A 17205-nucleotide genomic window follows, 5' to 3' on the forward strand; every position below is an offset into this window, starting at 1 on the left:
CTATCTCTGTCTCTTAAAATAAATAAACATTTAAAAAGATAAATAAAATCGTTAAAAATCTTACCTGAGACTTCAGAGCGATACTATGAGGTATCCACATTTTTGCCTCCTGTGAAGATTTTTTTCTTTTAAATGTTTATTTATTTTTGAGAGAGAAAGAGTGTGTGTGAGCAGGGGAGGGGCTGAGAAAGAGGGGGCCAGAGGATTTGAAGCCAATTCTGTGCTGACAGCAGACAGCCCGATGCGGGGCTTGAACTCACAAACTGTGAGATTATGACCTGAGCCAAAGTCGGACGTTTAACCGACTGAGCCACCCAGGCACCCCTTCTGTTAAGATTTTTTTTAAGATACTTCTAAGGGAAACTTTTTAATGATTTATCTGAAGTTTTAAATATCAGACCTGTATTAATGAGCAAATTTACAGCAATTCTTTTAATATATAATGAGCCAGATATAAGAAGGCTAATTGATGAATATCCTTCCTTGCAGTTGAGTTTGAGGGGGGAAAAAGTTAGGACGTGAGGCTTTTGTTGCCAGAGAAGAACAGAGGGTTGTATTGACTCCTGTTCACAAAACTTTTTAATGGAAGCAATCTTACACCTATAGGAAAATGTATTCAGTTGGCCATCTAAGAGCTGATTTCCCAGACTCTGCTGGTTGAGATGGAGGGAGGAGAGGTTTTATAGTCAGACTATTTAGGAGAAGTGGAGTTGAACAAAAATAAGCTGTTTTCTTTACCGCTGGACTTTTCAGGGTTTTATTATGCCATTATGCATTATAAATCTTCAAGAAATACAGTACGCAGCATTTTAAAAAGTTTTAACTACAGAACTGGGAACACATATAGATGTGTATGTCACTTATATATAACTTGTGTATATGCATAGAGAAACTGTTGTCAATACCTGTTTCTTTGTACAGGTATTGATATACCAAATATAGCTTTGTATTAGAATGTGGTTCTGTGATTTCAGCCATAGGTGTGGTTACTTAAATCATTAGCTCTAGTTTTTTTTTCTCTGAAGTGCAGTCACTTTACTTACGGTGAAAAACAGAAACTAAGAAGTAGGTGAAGGGAAGCAGATCCACAAAGAACTATCAGAAAAGCCATTCACCTTGTACATGTGTCAGGCCAGCCAGTTGTATGTATGTTAATAAATCAGCACATTGGAAACCACGCGCTCGGCACAGCCGGCCGCAGCGGGCGAAGTCGGAGGAATCCTCGCTGTCTCGGTCTTGCCCTCTGAGGTGCTCGTGTGCAGGCAGACAAGCTCACCCAGCTTCTCGGCATCCGGGCCATCCCTGTGTTTAAGATCGGTCTCCTGGGGGCAGTGCTCCTTTCATCACCTCGCCAGCACTTAAGGGAGAAGTCACCCTGACAAATCATCTGATGTGGAGCCTTGTCCCCTCATACAGTTACAAGAGCAAACACTGTTATCACTGCCTGGCTGCTCTTTGTCCTTACTTGATGAGAGGAAACAAGTATGAAATACACTGGCTTTTTCCCCTTTGGGTTCATTTATTAGTAGCGAAGACCAGTTACATTTAAGAAAGTTGGGTTTCATGCTTGTAAGGTATTTGGTTTTGTTAGTTTTTGAGCAACCATTCTTCTAAAAATCCTTGCCCCTTGGTCGTAGGAGTTCTTCAACACCTGTCTTTATGGACAGATATTGGCAAGATCTTATCTTTATTGATGAGATATCACCTATCTTTATTGACCTCTCTATCCAAAGATGCTCCTCCTCTGCTAGTGTTGAGCCCAGTATAGACTTGCACCTTTGCATGAGGGAGCTCACCGTGTACGAGGCCTAAACCAGCGTGCAGGAGCACGTACATTTCTGGCCTGCACCTGCAGCCTTCCCACCACATTACAACTGTTGACAGCTTTCGGAGGCCCCAGCACCTATACGTTTACTTGGTTGCTGAACTGATTGGAACTGAACCGAACCTAGCTCTTCTTGCCAGATCGGCCCCGTGACTCTTGCCTTTGGTCTCTTGGTGGCTCTGTTCCTGTCCTCATCATAGACCTGTATAACATTTTTTATTTTTCATGTTAAAATTCATGTCATTTTCATGGTTCACATGTCAGATGGTCATCATTGTGATTGAATATCTAAATAATTGCATTTTCCAAGATTCTGTTTTTTTCAAGTTTTTTTGTTGTTTTTTTTTTTTTAATAATAGGTCATGGGCTTTTTAGCAGACAAAAAACCAGAACAAGGCCAGCGGGTCTCAGGAATACTTGTTAAAAGAAACTTTAATTATCACATACTTTCTCCTTGTGACCTCTCCAGTAAGTATACTATTAAACATCAAATATCAGGTATTTTAATATTGAAAGAAAATCTGTGAAAACTTTTCATACTAATGGCCAAATCTTAAGTAGCAGCCAAATAATAAAATAGAAATTGATGAATTAATGATCCACATAGTTTTACGGGGGAAAAAAAAAAAAATCTTCCTTGAACTACTTAAATGTTTGAATTCTTTGCAAAATAACTTTTTTCTTAATTGGGAACATAAGTTGACCTCTAAGACAGGTTGAATGCTCCTGCTGACCCTTTACAAGCCTGTTTTCCACCTTTTACAGTGGAGTCCTGGTACTTTTGTTTTCTAACGTAAACTTGAATGCCCCCCCACCCCACCCCCGACACACACACGCATTCTGGTCTTTGTGACCTATAGTTGTACATTCCTTGCTGGGCCTTTATGTCGTGTGCCTGTGTAAATGCTGAGCCATCACTGCTTTCACAGTAAATATGGTATTATTATCTTCAGTAACGGTGTTCAGTTTTATGCAGATAGCCATAACAGAGTATGAGCACCTTACGAAGGAGGAAGAAATAGCAGTGTTTAGGGATTCATCTGAGCTGGGCCAGCTGTCAGCTTCTAGCCCATCACACAGTGGAGTGTAACTTGGTCTCTATCCAGCGGTTAGTGGATCTTACTCTGTGCCAGGCACTGTGCCAGGCGTTGGAGGACTAAAGGTATGCTACAGAGCATGGTGCCAGCCCCTGGAAGGCTGTCTAGGGAGAGGTGCAGCCTTGTCAAGAGCTAGTCCCAGCACTGATGAGTGACAGAGAGGTGCATGGTAAGTGCATGAGGAGAGAACGGACCCAGACAAGTCGGAACAAGTTTTGCAAACCAGGTAGCCCTTGTGGCAGGTGGTGAAGGATTGCCGGGGTTGCCCGGCCCAGAAGAAAGCAGAGGACAGCTGGTGCCCTGGCTCGGAGATCTCCAGGGACCTGATTTTTTGAGGGCAGTGAGGCTGCTTTCTTACGGCTGAAGCAGAAGCTAACTAGTGGGGGGTGGCTGTGGGGAGTTAAGGGGGGAATGTAGAGCAGGAACCAATTAAGGAGCATCTTCTAAGCTTTCTCAAAAATAAGTTCTCCTTTACTTTGCTTTAATTTCTCTCTACTCGTGTATATGTTTACAGGCTCTATTTTCTGCGACCAGTATTGTTAAAGTGTATCTATTCTAATTTCCTCTTCAGATTATACTGACTTGGCCATGAGCACTGTGAAACAGACCCAAGCCATTCCGTATACTGGTCCTTTTAATTTGCTCTATTACCAGCTACAGAAGTTGACAGGTGGGTATTTATTGAAATTCACCTAATTGTTTTCTGCTTTTGAGTAAGAGAAGTATATACCCAGGAAAGGAGACTGTTCCATTTGGGTTGTTGTCTCAGAATTGCACAGATGTTATTTGCACTTCACTTGGACATGTTATCACCTTTGGGTAAATTTTTGAAAATATACTCCTAAGTTTTTTTTAATTGCATTATACTTCTTAGCTTTGATCCACTGAAAATTCTAAAAATATCAGTAACCTTTGCTGCTCATGTTTAAAATCCACTTGAGTTTACTCTTCTAAATTTCATCTATCTCTTTTCTTTGTTCAGTGAAAATAGGTTTTCTGGTTCCATCAGTACCAGTCTATACGGCAGGTTTTAGAAGAACACACGAACACTGGCCAAAGGCCAATAAAACAGTAAACCTATTCTGTTTTCATATTAGATCATTTGAGTTAGATTTTTATGTATTAACATAATGAAAGGCAATGACTAAGTTAAAAGGCGTGGATGCCCTCTAATAAGCGGGAACACTTTAATTTTTTTTCTATAATTTTTTTTAAATGTTTATTTATTATATTTGAGAGACAGTACAAGTAGCGAAGGGGCAGAGAGAGAAGGAGACACAGAATCTGAAGCAGGATCCAGGCTCTGAGCTATCAGCACAGAGCCCAATGCGGGGCTCAAACCCACAAGCTGTGAGATCATGACCTGAGCCGAAGTCTGACACTCAACAGACTGAGCCACCCAGGCACCCCAAAGTGGGAACAATTTAAATTACTTTCTATTAATGTGCTCTTCATTATTCAAACAGCAAAATATTACTATAAAATAAATCAGTAGAAAGAAAATCTTTTTTTTGCTTCAGATCTTCACATGAGAATTACAGGTTATAACATAGAAAGTTGATAAAATATGTCTGAGTTAATTCTTAATTAAGAGGTGACTGGGAGGACCAGAAAAGCCTCCTCTTAGACAATAGAATTTCCCTAAAGAATGATTAAGCTTATGAAGACAGAAGGAAGAAGTGACTATTGGCAGTAGTTGAGTGGTCTCATGTCAGATTTTAAGATACTAGTGGAATATTAAGACGCTAGTGACTAAATCTCTTATGTAAACACAGATATTTAACAATCACCAAAGTTTGCAACTGATAAAATGTTTCATGTCCCGGGTAAATCCTGCCTCATTATATGAATTTTTATAATACATGCTGAGATCTTTCAGTTGCTGTAAGCAATCAACATAAAACTTACTTAGTTATTTGAAATCTCACTATTCAAATGAGTAATTAATTTTTTCATTGTGAATCAGATTTATTTCAGCTATCTCTATAAACAAAGGAATAATGATGCCTCTGGAAGATTATCAGAAAATTATATACATCTTAATATTACTTCCTTTTTTCAGGTGATGTGGAAGAATTAGAAATTCAAGAAAAACCTGCTCTGAAAGTATTCAAAAATATTACTGTAATACAGGAACCAGGAATGGTGGTATTAGAAGTAAGATAAGATCATTTACCTAAACAAAGAGGGGAAAAAAGTTTTAAGACTTCACATACAATTGTAGAGAAAATTTGTTCTTAAGAAAAAAATTACTGGAAAATATATCCATGCATGTTTTTTTTTTCCAAGACCAGCTTTAAATATGACCTCGCTGGGCATTTTCTATGTAGTTCTAGTAACATAAAAACTAGTATTAAATTAAGGCTTAATATTTAGCATGTGTAGTGAGTATAGGTCTCTCAGATGAGAAGTTTCAACTAATTTTGTGATGGCCCTGGATGTCTTCAGTTACATCAGAACATCCGACATTCTCAAGAGAAAAATCAAATTGTTACATTGAAACAAATAGACTTGTCATGTTAACACTTTTAAGACAGTGGAATTTTGAAAATTCAAATAAGCAGTATTGAAATGACCCAAATACACAAAGGCTAGAAACCACTGAATGTGGTTTCTACTATTAGAATTTTCAATTCCTACAGGTGGAATTTGGAACCCAGACACCAAATTAATTTGATGGTTGATTTTGATAGCTTGGCATCTGTCCGGTTCAAAGAAGGACTTTTAGAGTGAATCCTCGAACTGAATCATCCAGGGGGGTGCCTGGTTTCATTCTCTGCCTCAGGGAGAATTGCATGTAAATTTCCCAGCTAGATGGTGCGCTATTTTGTTCATACACATTATTTTTTGAAACTAAAAAAGATCTGCCAACTCGGGTTCCACTGCAGTTCTGGGATTTAAGTTGAAATTTGATTCATAAAGATGAAAGTAACTGAAGAAAGTGTCAGAAGGAGTAGTTGTCTATAACACGATGTCAGACACAATAATACATAAACATTACTCCCCTAGGAAAGGGAAAAATTATCAGAGACGTTCATTTAGCTCTTTCTACTAAATGCTGTACTTGTATTCCCTGGAATTAACATGTCCAAGAGCGTCTCAGAGAAAGGTTTTCAAGTGCCTCACAACGCTTGTAAAAGCCCTTTTTGAAAAGGTAACAGGTAGGGAAGGCACGTGTTCCTGAAGTAATTCACCTGCTCTCTCCCTGACCTGGCAGGCCTGGAAAACTATCTTGGAACACCCACCCAGCATGTGCACAAGTGTCAGGGTCCTAGGCTTCGGCTTCGTGTGAGAAACAAAAGTACATGTTTAGAGATACTACCCTGTGCCGGCACTGGGTGTGCTTCTGAAACATGGTGCTTAGGGCTCGGCCTGCTGCCAGCAGTCCCCGCCGGTCACCTCACACCAGTGACCTCTGTGAGACGAAGGTGCTGGGTAGGAGGATTAAATGAGGGAATGCATATCAGGCCCCTGCCGCAGAGGAAGTGCTCAGGACATGTTACTATTGTTATTAGTAGGACATTAGAGAAGTCCCGCATTATTAGTTTTAGGAAACAATTAGTTAATGTCAGTGAAAATGCTAGAAACAGAAGTCCCATATGTACAGTCTTTTGTGGTTAGCTGTATTCCTACCTTCCTAATTCTGCCTTTTGCTTCCCAGTGGTTAGCAAACCCTTCCAACGATATGTATGCGGATACAGTAACAACCGTGATCCTGGAAGTTCAGTCAAACCCGAAAATCAGGAAAGGTATAACATTATTTCATTTTTATCAGTTAATTCTTTGGCTTCTCCCGTGGTCTGTGAACTAAAAAGCAGAAGACAGAGTCCTAGAACTTGAAATCTGATTTTCCCCTTCCTGTCACCTTTAAGATACAATATATGTATGACAATGCAGATTACTAATATTTTACTTTCTGTTTTGGGTCTTTACTTGTGCTATTGCCAAAATTCTGGTTGCCATGAACACAAAGATAAAATTCCGTAGTAATAGTCCTCTTAAAAACAGTTTAACAGAAATTCCAAAGTATTGCTGAATTGAGCCAGCATGTCTAGTAAAAAATAATGCTGCCTTATACGTATTTAGTAAAACTTGTTGAACTGAATGGAATCTCTCTATAGGACAATTTTGCAACCACTTTTTGTTTTCTTGGTACGTAGCAACTTTCAGTCAAAGAAAGATATCTTTGTGTTAGTAAAGATACCTTTGTGTTATTTCTTCATAGTTTTATTCTATTTTATACATAAATCAATAGTAAACATGTCTTAAGGTATGCATCATTGGCATATAAAGTAGCCCTTTTTGCTACTATGGGAGGAAGTCACCCAGAAGAATTTCAGGGGCCAGCCTGAAATAAAGGCCAGCCTGTACCCCTCTCCTAGCCTCAGATCTTGTTCTCTGATAGAATAGTTCTCTTTCTTAAAATAAAAAAATTTTTAAAAATTAAAAATGGGTTAGTAGTATTTGATTTCAGAAGGAAAAAATGTTTAGCTGAATAGTTCACAATGCATCTTCTTATAACAACTAAATTCTGGAATGAATAAATACCTAGACAAGTGTAAATTACTCATCTGAGGTAAGCATTTGAATTTGAGTAACACTAAAAATTTCAATTTGGGCACCACTCATCATGTGTTTTAATTGAATCAATGGGTAATGGATCCCCCTGTGTGCACCTAATGTGGGGGAGGGAGCTGTGTGTTTATACAGGCCACAGGAGAACATCCAGCTCGGATTCTCACAGGATGCTCATTCAGCGTCCCAGTCTCTGCCCTGGAGCACAAAACACGCCCAAGCCAGAACAGTTTTAAAGGCAGTGGTCAGTTTTCTCTTATTTGACGGTTTTACATTTTGCCTATCTTAGGTGATACAAATGTAAAGGACGAAGTGCAGGGTGGGGGGGGGTGTAGGAGGGGGGACCTTTTACAGAGGCCACCACTAATTAGTGGCACAGCAGTTAGGAGCAGCGGAACAAGGGACGGAGCGAAGCGCAGGGGACAAGAACCCAAGGATCACACGCGGGGTTTTTCGTGGGCGCACCTTTCGGTGTTGATGCCCACTTTGCTGAGAACACGGCCGGGCTTCGTATTTCCCGTCTGTGTTGTAGGGAAGGAACATGTGAGCCATCCTAGACCGGTCTGACCTTACACCGGGTATTTGTCTTAGTGCTCTGATCCAGCACGAAAATGCACCTTCACTCTGATTGATGGTCGTTGAGTCAGAAGTAACTATTATTAGTGATCCATTTTCAGTAACAATAATTATATAAACATTTCTCCCTAAAATTAGCCTCTGGGCATTTCAGCAGAGGTTCATTGCAGACAAGTAGGAATAGGTTTTTTTCCATGAGTTTCTTGTGCTAAATTAGCTGGCTGGCCTATTTTCCCTCGTTCTTGCCTACTTTGTGTTACATGAAAAGGATACTATTTTCTTCTGGAGTAGTGAGGTGCTCGCATATTCATTTGACACATACTGATTGAGCACCTTCTGTTTGGCAGGTACTCTTCTAAGTGCTTCAGGTACCACAAACAAAGCAGATTGTTATGCTTTAGGAGCGGATATGTTAGCATGTTAGCGCTGGGGCAGCCTCACGGGGTTTGGAGTGGGGGCAGACGTGTAGGGTTCTGTGGGCCATTTGAAGGACTTTGGGCTTGTAGTCTGAGTAAAGTGGGTTATACTGTACGGTTTTTAAAGGATTGCTGTGGTGCTCGTTGAGAGGAGATTGGGGAGGGCAAGTAAGAAAGCAGATGTTTCAGGTTGGAGCTCCTGTGGCCCTGCAGGTAGGAGGTGGCACTCCGGGGAGGGTGGGAGTGGTGCTGGTGGCAGAAAGTGGTTGGATCCTGGAGATACATCGAAGATCAAGCCAGCAGTATTTCCTGCTGGGTTAGATACAGAGGGTGAGAGAAAACAGATCAATTTTAAAGAGAGAAGACAGTGACCCAAGGAGTGACTCAGGGAGTGATACCTTAGCATGGAGCCCTGCTGTCACCCTCAGGGCTAAGTGACAGGGTTTACTAGGTAGTACTTGCTTCTTCAGAATCTGGAAAATATTACAAGGACTGACACACTCCCTCTTTTCATTTGCTGCACATGGGGCAGTTAAGGACGTTCATTCTGTACGTTTCTTGTGGCAAGAATTGACTTTGTCGTATCCAAACATGGTATTTTAACGTGTTAGAACAGAGTCAGCAACTAAGGCCCACAAGCCACGTCCAGCCCTCCACCTGTTTTTATAAAGTTTTATTGAAACAGCAATGCCCGTTTGTTTACATACCGTCTAGTGCTGCTCTTTGAGCAGCCACGGCAGAGTTGAGTAGTTACAGCAGAGACCGTGTGGTTCACAAAGCCTAAAACACGATCTGGCCATTTCCAGAAGTTTGCCAAGTCTATTTGAGAGGCAACTTCTGTGAACAGTCTGATTCTGTGTTGCTAGCATTTCGCTCCCCTTTAATTTCTTAGCCTGTTGACACTTGGGTTCAGATTCTGGAAACTTGTATTTGTGTCTGTGTGTGTGTGTTTAGCCCCGACTTCAGTTTCTGTATCCCTTCTCACTGAGGACGAGGACGCACAGCAAAGCTTATTTTTCAAAATATATTATTTTATGTTCTTACATTTCATTACATTCTTCTGCACCTGTGTCCTGTTTTGACACACACACTACTAAGGGCAGTTATACGTGTAGAACTATGATTTCACATTATACACAGTGTAATCTTAGGTGTCTGAGGAGCTTATTAAATATTAGTAATAAATATGCAAATATACATACATGTGCACTCACGTTTTTGAAAGTTTCTTTTAATAGTTTCATGGCTTAAATGTTTTTAATACTGTCTTTTATGAGATTTTACATGTCAGTTAAGTGCTTATATGATACTTAATAGCATTGATCATAATTGAAGTATAAAGTTTTATTATATAGCTTTCTAGGCTGGCATCTGGTTTGCTGTATATTTAGTTAAAACTCATGAAACCGTTTCATCACAAGGAAAAAAAAACTTTTGTGACTGTGTGTTGTGATGGATGGTTAACTACACTTACCGTGATCATTTTGCTATGTATACCAATATCAAATCATTATGTTGTATATCTGAAACTCCTATAATGTTCTATGTCAATGAGATCTACATTTTTTTAAATATTTATTTTGAGAGAGAGAGAGAGAGCACAAGCAGGAAAAGGGTAGAGAGAGAGAATCCCAAGCAGGGTCCACACCATCAGCACGGAGCCCGACACGGGGCTCAATCCCACGAACTGTGAGATCATGACCTGAGCTGAAACCAAGAGTTGGACGCTTAACCGACTGAGCCACCCAGACAACCCAATATCTACATTTTTTAAAAAGGAAAAAGACTCATGAGTTAAAATTAATCAGAGTTATTATCGTCTGACTTATAGAGTAATTTAGAAGAAATGACAATTTGACTCTTCCAGAGAGTAGATTCACCACAGTCAACTTTAAAACATTTACATCACTCCACAAAGAGACACCGTATCTCTAGCTATAATCCCCCAAACAACCACTAATCTACTTTCTGTCTCTATGGATTTGCCTCTTCTGGACACTTCATATAAATAGAATTATAACACATGGGTTTTTGTGACCGGCTTCTTTCACTTAGCATAATGCTTTCAAGGTTCATCGCTGTAGCATGAATCAGTCTTCACTCCCTTTTATGGCAAAATAACTTTGTAAGGAATGGCCAGATAGTTCTGTACTGTTTTATTGCTGGTGATAGCCTGGGAGATGGTTATGTCCCTGGGCACACTTGAAACTCCAGATCATCTTCCTGAACCATCAGATTGTTTTGGGAGGGGGAAGCTAAGTAATCTGACAAGTCGTTTTATTTCATTCCATTTCTTAAAGATTTTTTTCTTCAAAGTAATCTCTACACACAGTGTGTGGCTCGAACTTACAACCCTGAGATCAAGAGTCACACGTTCCACCAACTGAGCCAGCCAGGTACCCCCTAATTGGCAAATGATTTTAAATATTAATTTTAGTAAAATCATTACAGGTGCATTATATATAGTACAGTGCTAAATTTGTATAATGTTTTAGGTAAAGCAAAAACTTCAGAGATCTCTGAGCATGGATGTGCCCCTAGAACTCCTGGAGTCACGATTTCACTTCACTCACAAAGGAAATGTGGAAAAGTTTGAGAAACATTACAAATAAAATTCGAAATCATCTTAAATGTCCTTTTGTGGTTCTTTGTTTAACAAGAACAAAAAAGCAGTTTGCCGCAGCAGGTAGATGGAGTGTTGGTCACTTGAAGGATTCCGTAGTTAACTACCTTATCGATAACTGTGTTCAGATTACTGACTCGGGAATTCTTTTAAATAAGAATTTGGAAATTGAACTCTTGCTTTTTTTCCCCCCCAGGTGCAGTACAGAAGGTTTCTAAAAAATTAGAAATGCACGTTTATAGCAAAAGGTTGGAGATCATGCTCCAGTAAGTGTTGCCTCAATTATTGCCCCACAAGGGTGAGCAAGGCAGAGGGCGGGGAGGAGGCAGTCGGCATTTAGTTCTGACTCACTAATGGTTGTGAGGCTCAGACAGGTTACTTGACCGCTCTGGATGTCTGAGTTTGTGTCTGTTACGTGGCTTGAACTGCATCCTTCCAGCTAAACACTCTAGCGAGTTCCAGATACCTTTGACCTCTGTGGTCCGCCATTTCTGTTATAGTTGACGAAGATTCGCTGATTGCCTTTTCTTGCCTGTGTCCAGCCTGCTGATTGGACTGCTGTTGCAGGAGCCCCTGTAACTGATGGGGACAGATGTGCAAATTAATGATTAAACTGTAGCTCCTTGAGGGGCGCCTGGGTGGCTGTTAAGTGTCTGACTCTTGATTTCAGCTCAGGTCATGATCCCAGGGTCGTGGGATTGAGCTCCGAGGTGTGCATGGAGCCTGCTTAAGATTCTCTGTCTCCCTCTCTCTGTCTCTGTCTCTGTCTCTGTCTCTCTCCCTCTCTTTCTCCCCCTTCCACTCCCTTCTTCCCCACTCGTGCGTGCTCTCTTATTCTCTAAAATAAAACAAACAAATAAAAAACTGTAGCTTCTCAATGACAGAGGCAGTGTCTTAGTGACTTCTGTCACTAGGAAGATGACACACAAAAGATGCTCAGTGAATAGTTTGACTCCGAGGCTTCTGGAACTGATTCACAGGGGCAGACAGCCTGTGGACTTGTGAGCCACTTTAACTAGATACCTGGATTTGAATACCGGCTCTGCTGCTTTCCAGCCCTGGGGCTTCAGATCCCTTCCATGTGTCTTGTTTTCCTTCTGTGTAGAAGGAGCTTCTTACTAAGATTCAAGTAAGCCCTTGGCCCAACATGGGGCTTGAACTCATGGCCCTGAGATCAAGAGTCACATGCTCTACCGACTGAGCCAGTCAGGCATCCCTGAGGCAAGCATTCTTAATGATAGCTGTGGATCTTATTCATTTTATAAAATTAACAAAATACGTGAAGTTACATCAAGTACATCTCAGGAATAGATAGAAGTCGTCTACTTTGGAATTAGGGGCTATTTTCAATTTCCCTCAGTATACAAAATTGTACTTGACTTATTTGTAAATGTACTTTGTACTAATGTGCATCTTTGTTTGTCTTAAGGGACATATTTGGAGAAGACTGTGTAAGTGTAAAAGACGGTTCCATTCTCAGTGTCACAGTGGATGGAAAAACTGCTAATATAAACCTGGAGACACGGGTATGTAACTGCTCCTTCCTACACATCAAGACATTTGGGAAAGAAAGCGAGAACAAAAATGATCTGGTCTCACACCAGACAGCACACTTTTCCATTCTGACGTGTCCTTCCAGATTTTTCCTACATATGCTTTTCACAGGCTGGGTTTATGTTACTATACGTAAAGTCATACGTTCTTGCTTTTTCTTTTATTTATTTTTTAATTATTTTTTAAGCAATCTCGACACACAGTGCAGGGCTCGAACCCACAACTTCAAGCGCGATCGGAAGTAGGGTGCTCTTCCGGCTGAGCCAGGCGGGCACCCCACTTTATTGCTTCTTTCCCATCCTCTCTAAGTGTTCTTGCGTGGCACTGCACAGCACACGTCGGTATGTGTGTATTCCCGCATTGTCTTCCTGTTCCACGAGAGGCCTGAATCCACCCCGGCATTTTCTCTAGTTTGGCATCTGGTTGATTTTAGATTTTTTCAGAGAAGCCGCTCTCTGGTTTGCACCAGCAAGATCCAAGTGGCTGTTCCAGACAATAGGATTCGAGCCTGCTCTGGTCTCACACCACAGATCCCACATAAGTATTCCACAAGCATAAATGAATAAGTATATCTTCCTTGCGGGCTTGGTTTTGAAGATTAAAACAGTTCTAAGCAAATAACATGTTTTAAATTTCTTTTATGTTCTGTAACTATACAGATGCTTTGAGGAGACACTAAGTTTATCTTACCCCAGTAGAAAAATAAGATAAGAACATAAACAAGTGAATCTCTAGAGATGAAATATGGATAGCCAGCAAACACAGGAAACAAATGTTCAGATCCAATCCACTAATAATTAGAGGAAATACAGACTGAAAGTATGAAATATCACTGTTTGCCGATCATGTGGGCACAGATTATTAACAAGAGTGCTGTGACCCAGTGATGGTGAAAACAGGAAGTTTATTCTCAGGTGCAGTTTGGGGCGGGGAGGCGATTTTAAATGATACAGCACGTTCTTTCTGCAGAGCAGTTTGGTGATATGCATGAAAGGCTCAAAAAAAAAATGCCTTTGTCTACAATTACACTTAACTGGACTTAAATGAAGAAAATAATTAGACAAGTTAATGATAAAATAGAGCAAAGATATATATACAAGGATTTCCATTTTAGCAGTGATTATAATATAAACAAAACTGCAAGAGACCAAAATATCCCTAGAGTGGGAGACAGTAAACAAAATAACCGAATAAATAGAGTATGTGTATGGTGTGTGCTTATACATGGAGTACTGTATATATCGGGAAGTATATATATATACAGGCCATCAGGAAGATGGCCATATGGGTGACTAATGTGCATAGGTGTCCCCCTGCATTATTGAGTGGAAACAACAGTTACAAGATAGCAAGTATGATAAATTACCCCATTTGGTTTTAAAGAAAATATATGTATAGCTAAAAGTCTGGAATGTTATACCCTGAAATGCTAACAGTAGTTATCATTACGTCATAGAATAAGGGTGTTATTTTTTTTCTTTACTAAGTTTTGATATGAACAATATTTATGGTATGATAAAAAAATTTTAAAACAGCGTATAAAACCTGGGTGGCTCAGTCCAGTTGAGCATCTGACTTCCGTTCAGCTCATGATCTCGCAGGTCGTGAGTTTGAGCCCCACATCGGGCTCACTGCTGTCACTGTAGAGCCCGCTTTGGATCCTCTGTTCCCTCTCTCTGTACCCCTCTCCCGCTTGCGCTCTCTCTCTCTCTCTACGAGAGAGTTCACTGAGAACTCCAGGTCTCTTTTAAGAGAGAGAGTGCGAGCAGGGGCGGGGCAGAGAGGGAGACTGTCAGCACAGAGCCCAACGCGGGGCAACGCGGGGCTCAGACTCACAAACCACGAGTTCATGACCTGAGCTGAAGTCAGACACTCAGCCAACTGAGCCACCCAGGCACCGCAAAAAATAAACATTAAAAAAATAAATAAAGCAGCTTGTAGTGTTTTGTAGCTGAGAAATAACTAGAAGATTGTAAGCCTAAATCAAATTTAATACCAAATGATGAAAAAAAAAAAAAGCTTCCAAATGCTGAGCAGACGAGCACATCCAGAGCTCAGTAATTTGTATTACAAAGACTAACTTCCTTGTAGTATCATTTACTGGGTCAGAATATGGGCTTTGAAGTAAACATAGTTCACCATAGATTGTCCGTTTATTCTTTTTTTCTCCAAAATACATCTCTAATTAGACCCAGTCATTGTGCTGTCGGGAAACTGCATCCAGGCACCTGCCCCCCAGCGTGCGGTGTCGCAGTGCAGGTTCTTGAGAGTCCGTGTGGCCTCCCTCCCCCCCACCGGAAATGACTCTTCTTAAAGAGGAGTAGTTTCTCTTCCATATGGCACTTGGAGACACTTAACGTCGAAAGGCCTGTTTGTGCTTTCACTTTCAGACGGTCGAATGTGAGGAAGGAAGCGAGGATGATGAGTCCCTCCGGGAGATGGTGGAGCTGGCCGCGCAGAGACTCTACGAGGCCCTCACGCCAGTTCACTGAGAGCTGCGGGTCTGCGGACATGTTAAAGCTTGTCTTTAATGCTTGACTCTACTTCTCTTAAAATAAAATACGTTAGTTTCTCTGGAATAGCCTATTTACTTGTGATGTCAAATGGCCTGTGTTCCAACAGCTTAAATGCTGCTAAGTTACCAACTCCTCTGTCCATGATTCCAGAACCACCAAATAAACTGTTATTTCAGAGCTTACTGATTCTGCTTCCAGGCATGTGCACAGCTGCCCCTGAAACCTTCCAGGTCTGCCCATAGCAACTGAACGAGAATGCCTTACTGTCCTGTTTAAAAAGGAAAGAAAATACACAGTGGTTTGTATTTTCATGTGCATATTCTGAGTTTGAATTCATAGAGATTATCACCTAAAGCCCCTTTTGTGTTTCTTCCCTCCTGATACTCTGGCCAGATTCCTTAATTTACACATTTGTAAAATGACGACTTTTGGGATTCAGTGGTATTTTCTTTGTATAATACCTGCACGTTCAATTCCGATATTCAGAATACAATTTTTATGACTCAAGTTCAAGGGTATTCAGGTGTGAGTTGTTGAATTGCTTTCTGTGTAATCATTAGACCGGTTTCCTGGAGTACGTGTAATTCGGACTGGCACATCACTGGACACAGGAGAGAGCAGGTCACCTGGGGTCTCCGGTCTCTGCTGCCACACAGGGGCGGGACGGCCGCCCCTACGGAGGGAACGTGCGCACGCCCACCTTTACCTACCGTCTAACGCGAGAGCCACTCTCGCTGTCAAGCGAAAGGCGTGCCAACCAGTCACTAAGCTCCGACACTGTTTAGTCCTCCTGTGGCCTCACCTGTTGGTGACCTCACAGCCATTGAGCAGGGTAGTGACAAACTCCAGTGCAAAACTCGGAAGTTTTACTTGACATACATTTCTTCTGTAAGGTACCCCACTTTGTCTCTGGCCCAAACCAAAGCTCGGAGGGTCACCTTTTAGAAGTGTCATAGAAGACTTTGTTACGATAGATTTAAAAACAGTAAGACAGTATATAGAGTAGAAAGGGAACGTGCGTGTTTTCTCCTAGTCCTTCTCCCTGAGGTAACCAATCTGAGTTCAGGATTCTCAGTTGCTCTTGAACCTGCCTTTGTCATCTCTCCCCGTGGCTCTGTCTGTCATCCTGGCCCCTCTGATCCCTGCCACAGCCTCCCTTCTCCCCATAGCTGACTCCTACGATACGCACCTGCTCTCAAGCCTTCCCTGCTGAAAGTCCTTCAGGCCTCCACTGTAACTAAGATGAAGTCCAAACACCTTACTCAGCCACGGGTTCTCAACATTGACTGCACATTGGAATCACCTGGGAGCAGTAAAAACACACGGATGCCCGCATCCTGCCGTCAGAGGTTAAGTTAGTTGGTCTGGAGTGAAGTGAGCGTCCTTTATCAGCACGTTTCTAAAGCTCCACAGATGATCCAGCTGAAGCCAGGGAACTCCTGGCCTGAAGACTTGGTCATGCTCTGATCCCCCTGCCTGCCTCTCCAAGCCATTCGCCCGTCTGACACCCTGTCCCGGCCACACCAAGGTATGTCTGCTTTTTTTTTAAGGTTATTTATTTTGAGAGAGAGAGAGCACAGCCGGGGAGGGGCAGACAGAGGGAGAGACATCCCAAGCAAGCTCTGTGCCATCAGCGCAGAGCCCGATGCGGGGCTTGAACTCAAACTGAGCCAAGCCTGAGTCCCACACTTCACCCAGCGCCACCAAGGCACTCCGGTATGTCTGCTTTTCAATGGCGCACTGCTTCCTCTGCTCTTCTGGTTTTCACCTTAAGCTCAGTTGTTTCAAAACATCCTTCTGGCTCGTTTTTTATCACGGGGCCGGGGGGGGGGGGGGGGGTGGTCACACTTCGTAGCACGGCTCTGGTGGTAAGGACTGAGAAAAGGAGTCAAGCTCCTGTGAGTTTTCTCCATAGGAACCCAGCTTGGGCTCCATCCGTTTCCCCTCCAGACCAGTTCTGGCAAGAATCCTGCTGCGTTGGTTTAGTGAAAAAAAGACCCACCCTTGGTCTGTTCCCCCGGGG

At 41.7% G+C, this 17205-nt stretch overlaps 1 protein-coding gene and 1 non-coding gene across 3 annotated transcripts in view; one reads left to right on the forward strand and one right to left on the reverse strand.

Moving 5' to 3' along the window:
• The window catches only part of CPSF3 (cleavage and polyadenylation specific factor 3), a 39495-nt gene extending 24250 nt beyond the window's left edge, over positions 1–15245 (forward strand). For both annotated transcript variants that reach the window (XM_047845266.1, XM_047845267.1), the window contains exons 12-18: positions 2185–2293; positions 3494–3592; positions 4985–5079; positions 6584–6671; positions 11309–11378; positions 12542–12638; positions 15057–15245. In XM_047845266.1, coding sequence (XP_047701222.1) covers positions 2185–2293; positions 3494–3592; positions 4985–5079; positions 6584–6671; positions 11309–11378; positions 12542–12638; positions 15057–15158 — 660 coding nt within the window. In that variant the 3' untranslated portion in view covers positions 15159–15245. The remainder of the gene's footprint in view (positions 1–2184; positions 2294–3493; positions 3593–4984; positions 5080–6583; positions 6672–11308; positions 11379–12541; positions 12639–15056) is intronic.
• Positions 12252–12324, reverse strand: TRNAK-CUU (transfer RNA lysine (anticodon CUU)). Its single transcript has one exon. It is a non-coding gene; the product is annotated as a tRNA-Lys (tRNA).
• Positions 15246–17205: the final 1960 nt, after the last annotated feature.

This window comes from Prionailurus viverrinus, unplaced genomic scaffold (assembly GCF_022837055.1).
Source record: "Prionailurus viverrinus isolate Anna unplaced genomic scaffold, UM_Priviv_1.0 scaffold_33, whole genome shotgun sequence".
Lineage (NCBI taxonomy): Eukaryota > Metazoa > Chordata > Mammalia > Carnivora > Felidae > Prionailurus > Prionailurus viverrinus.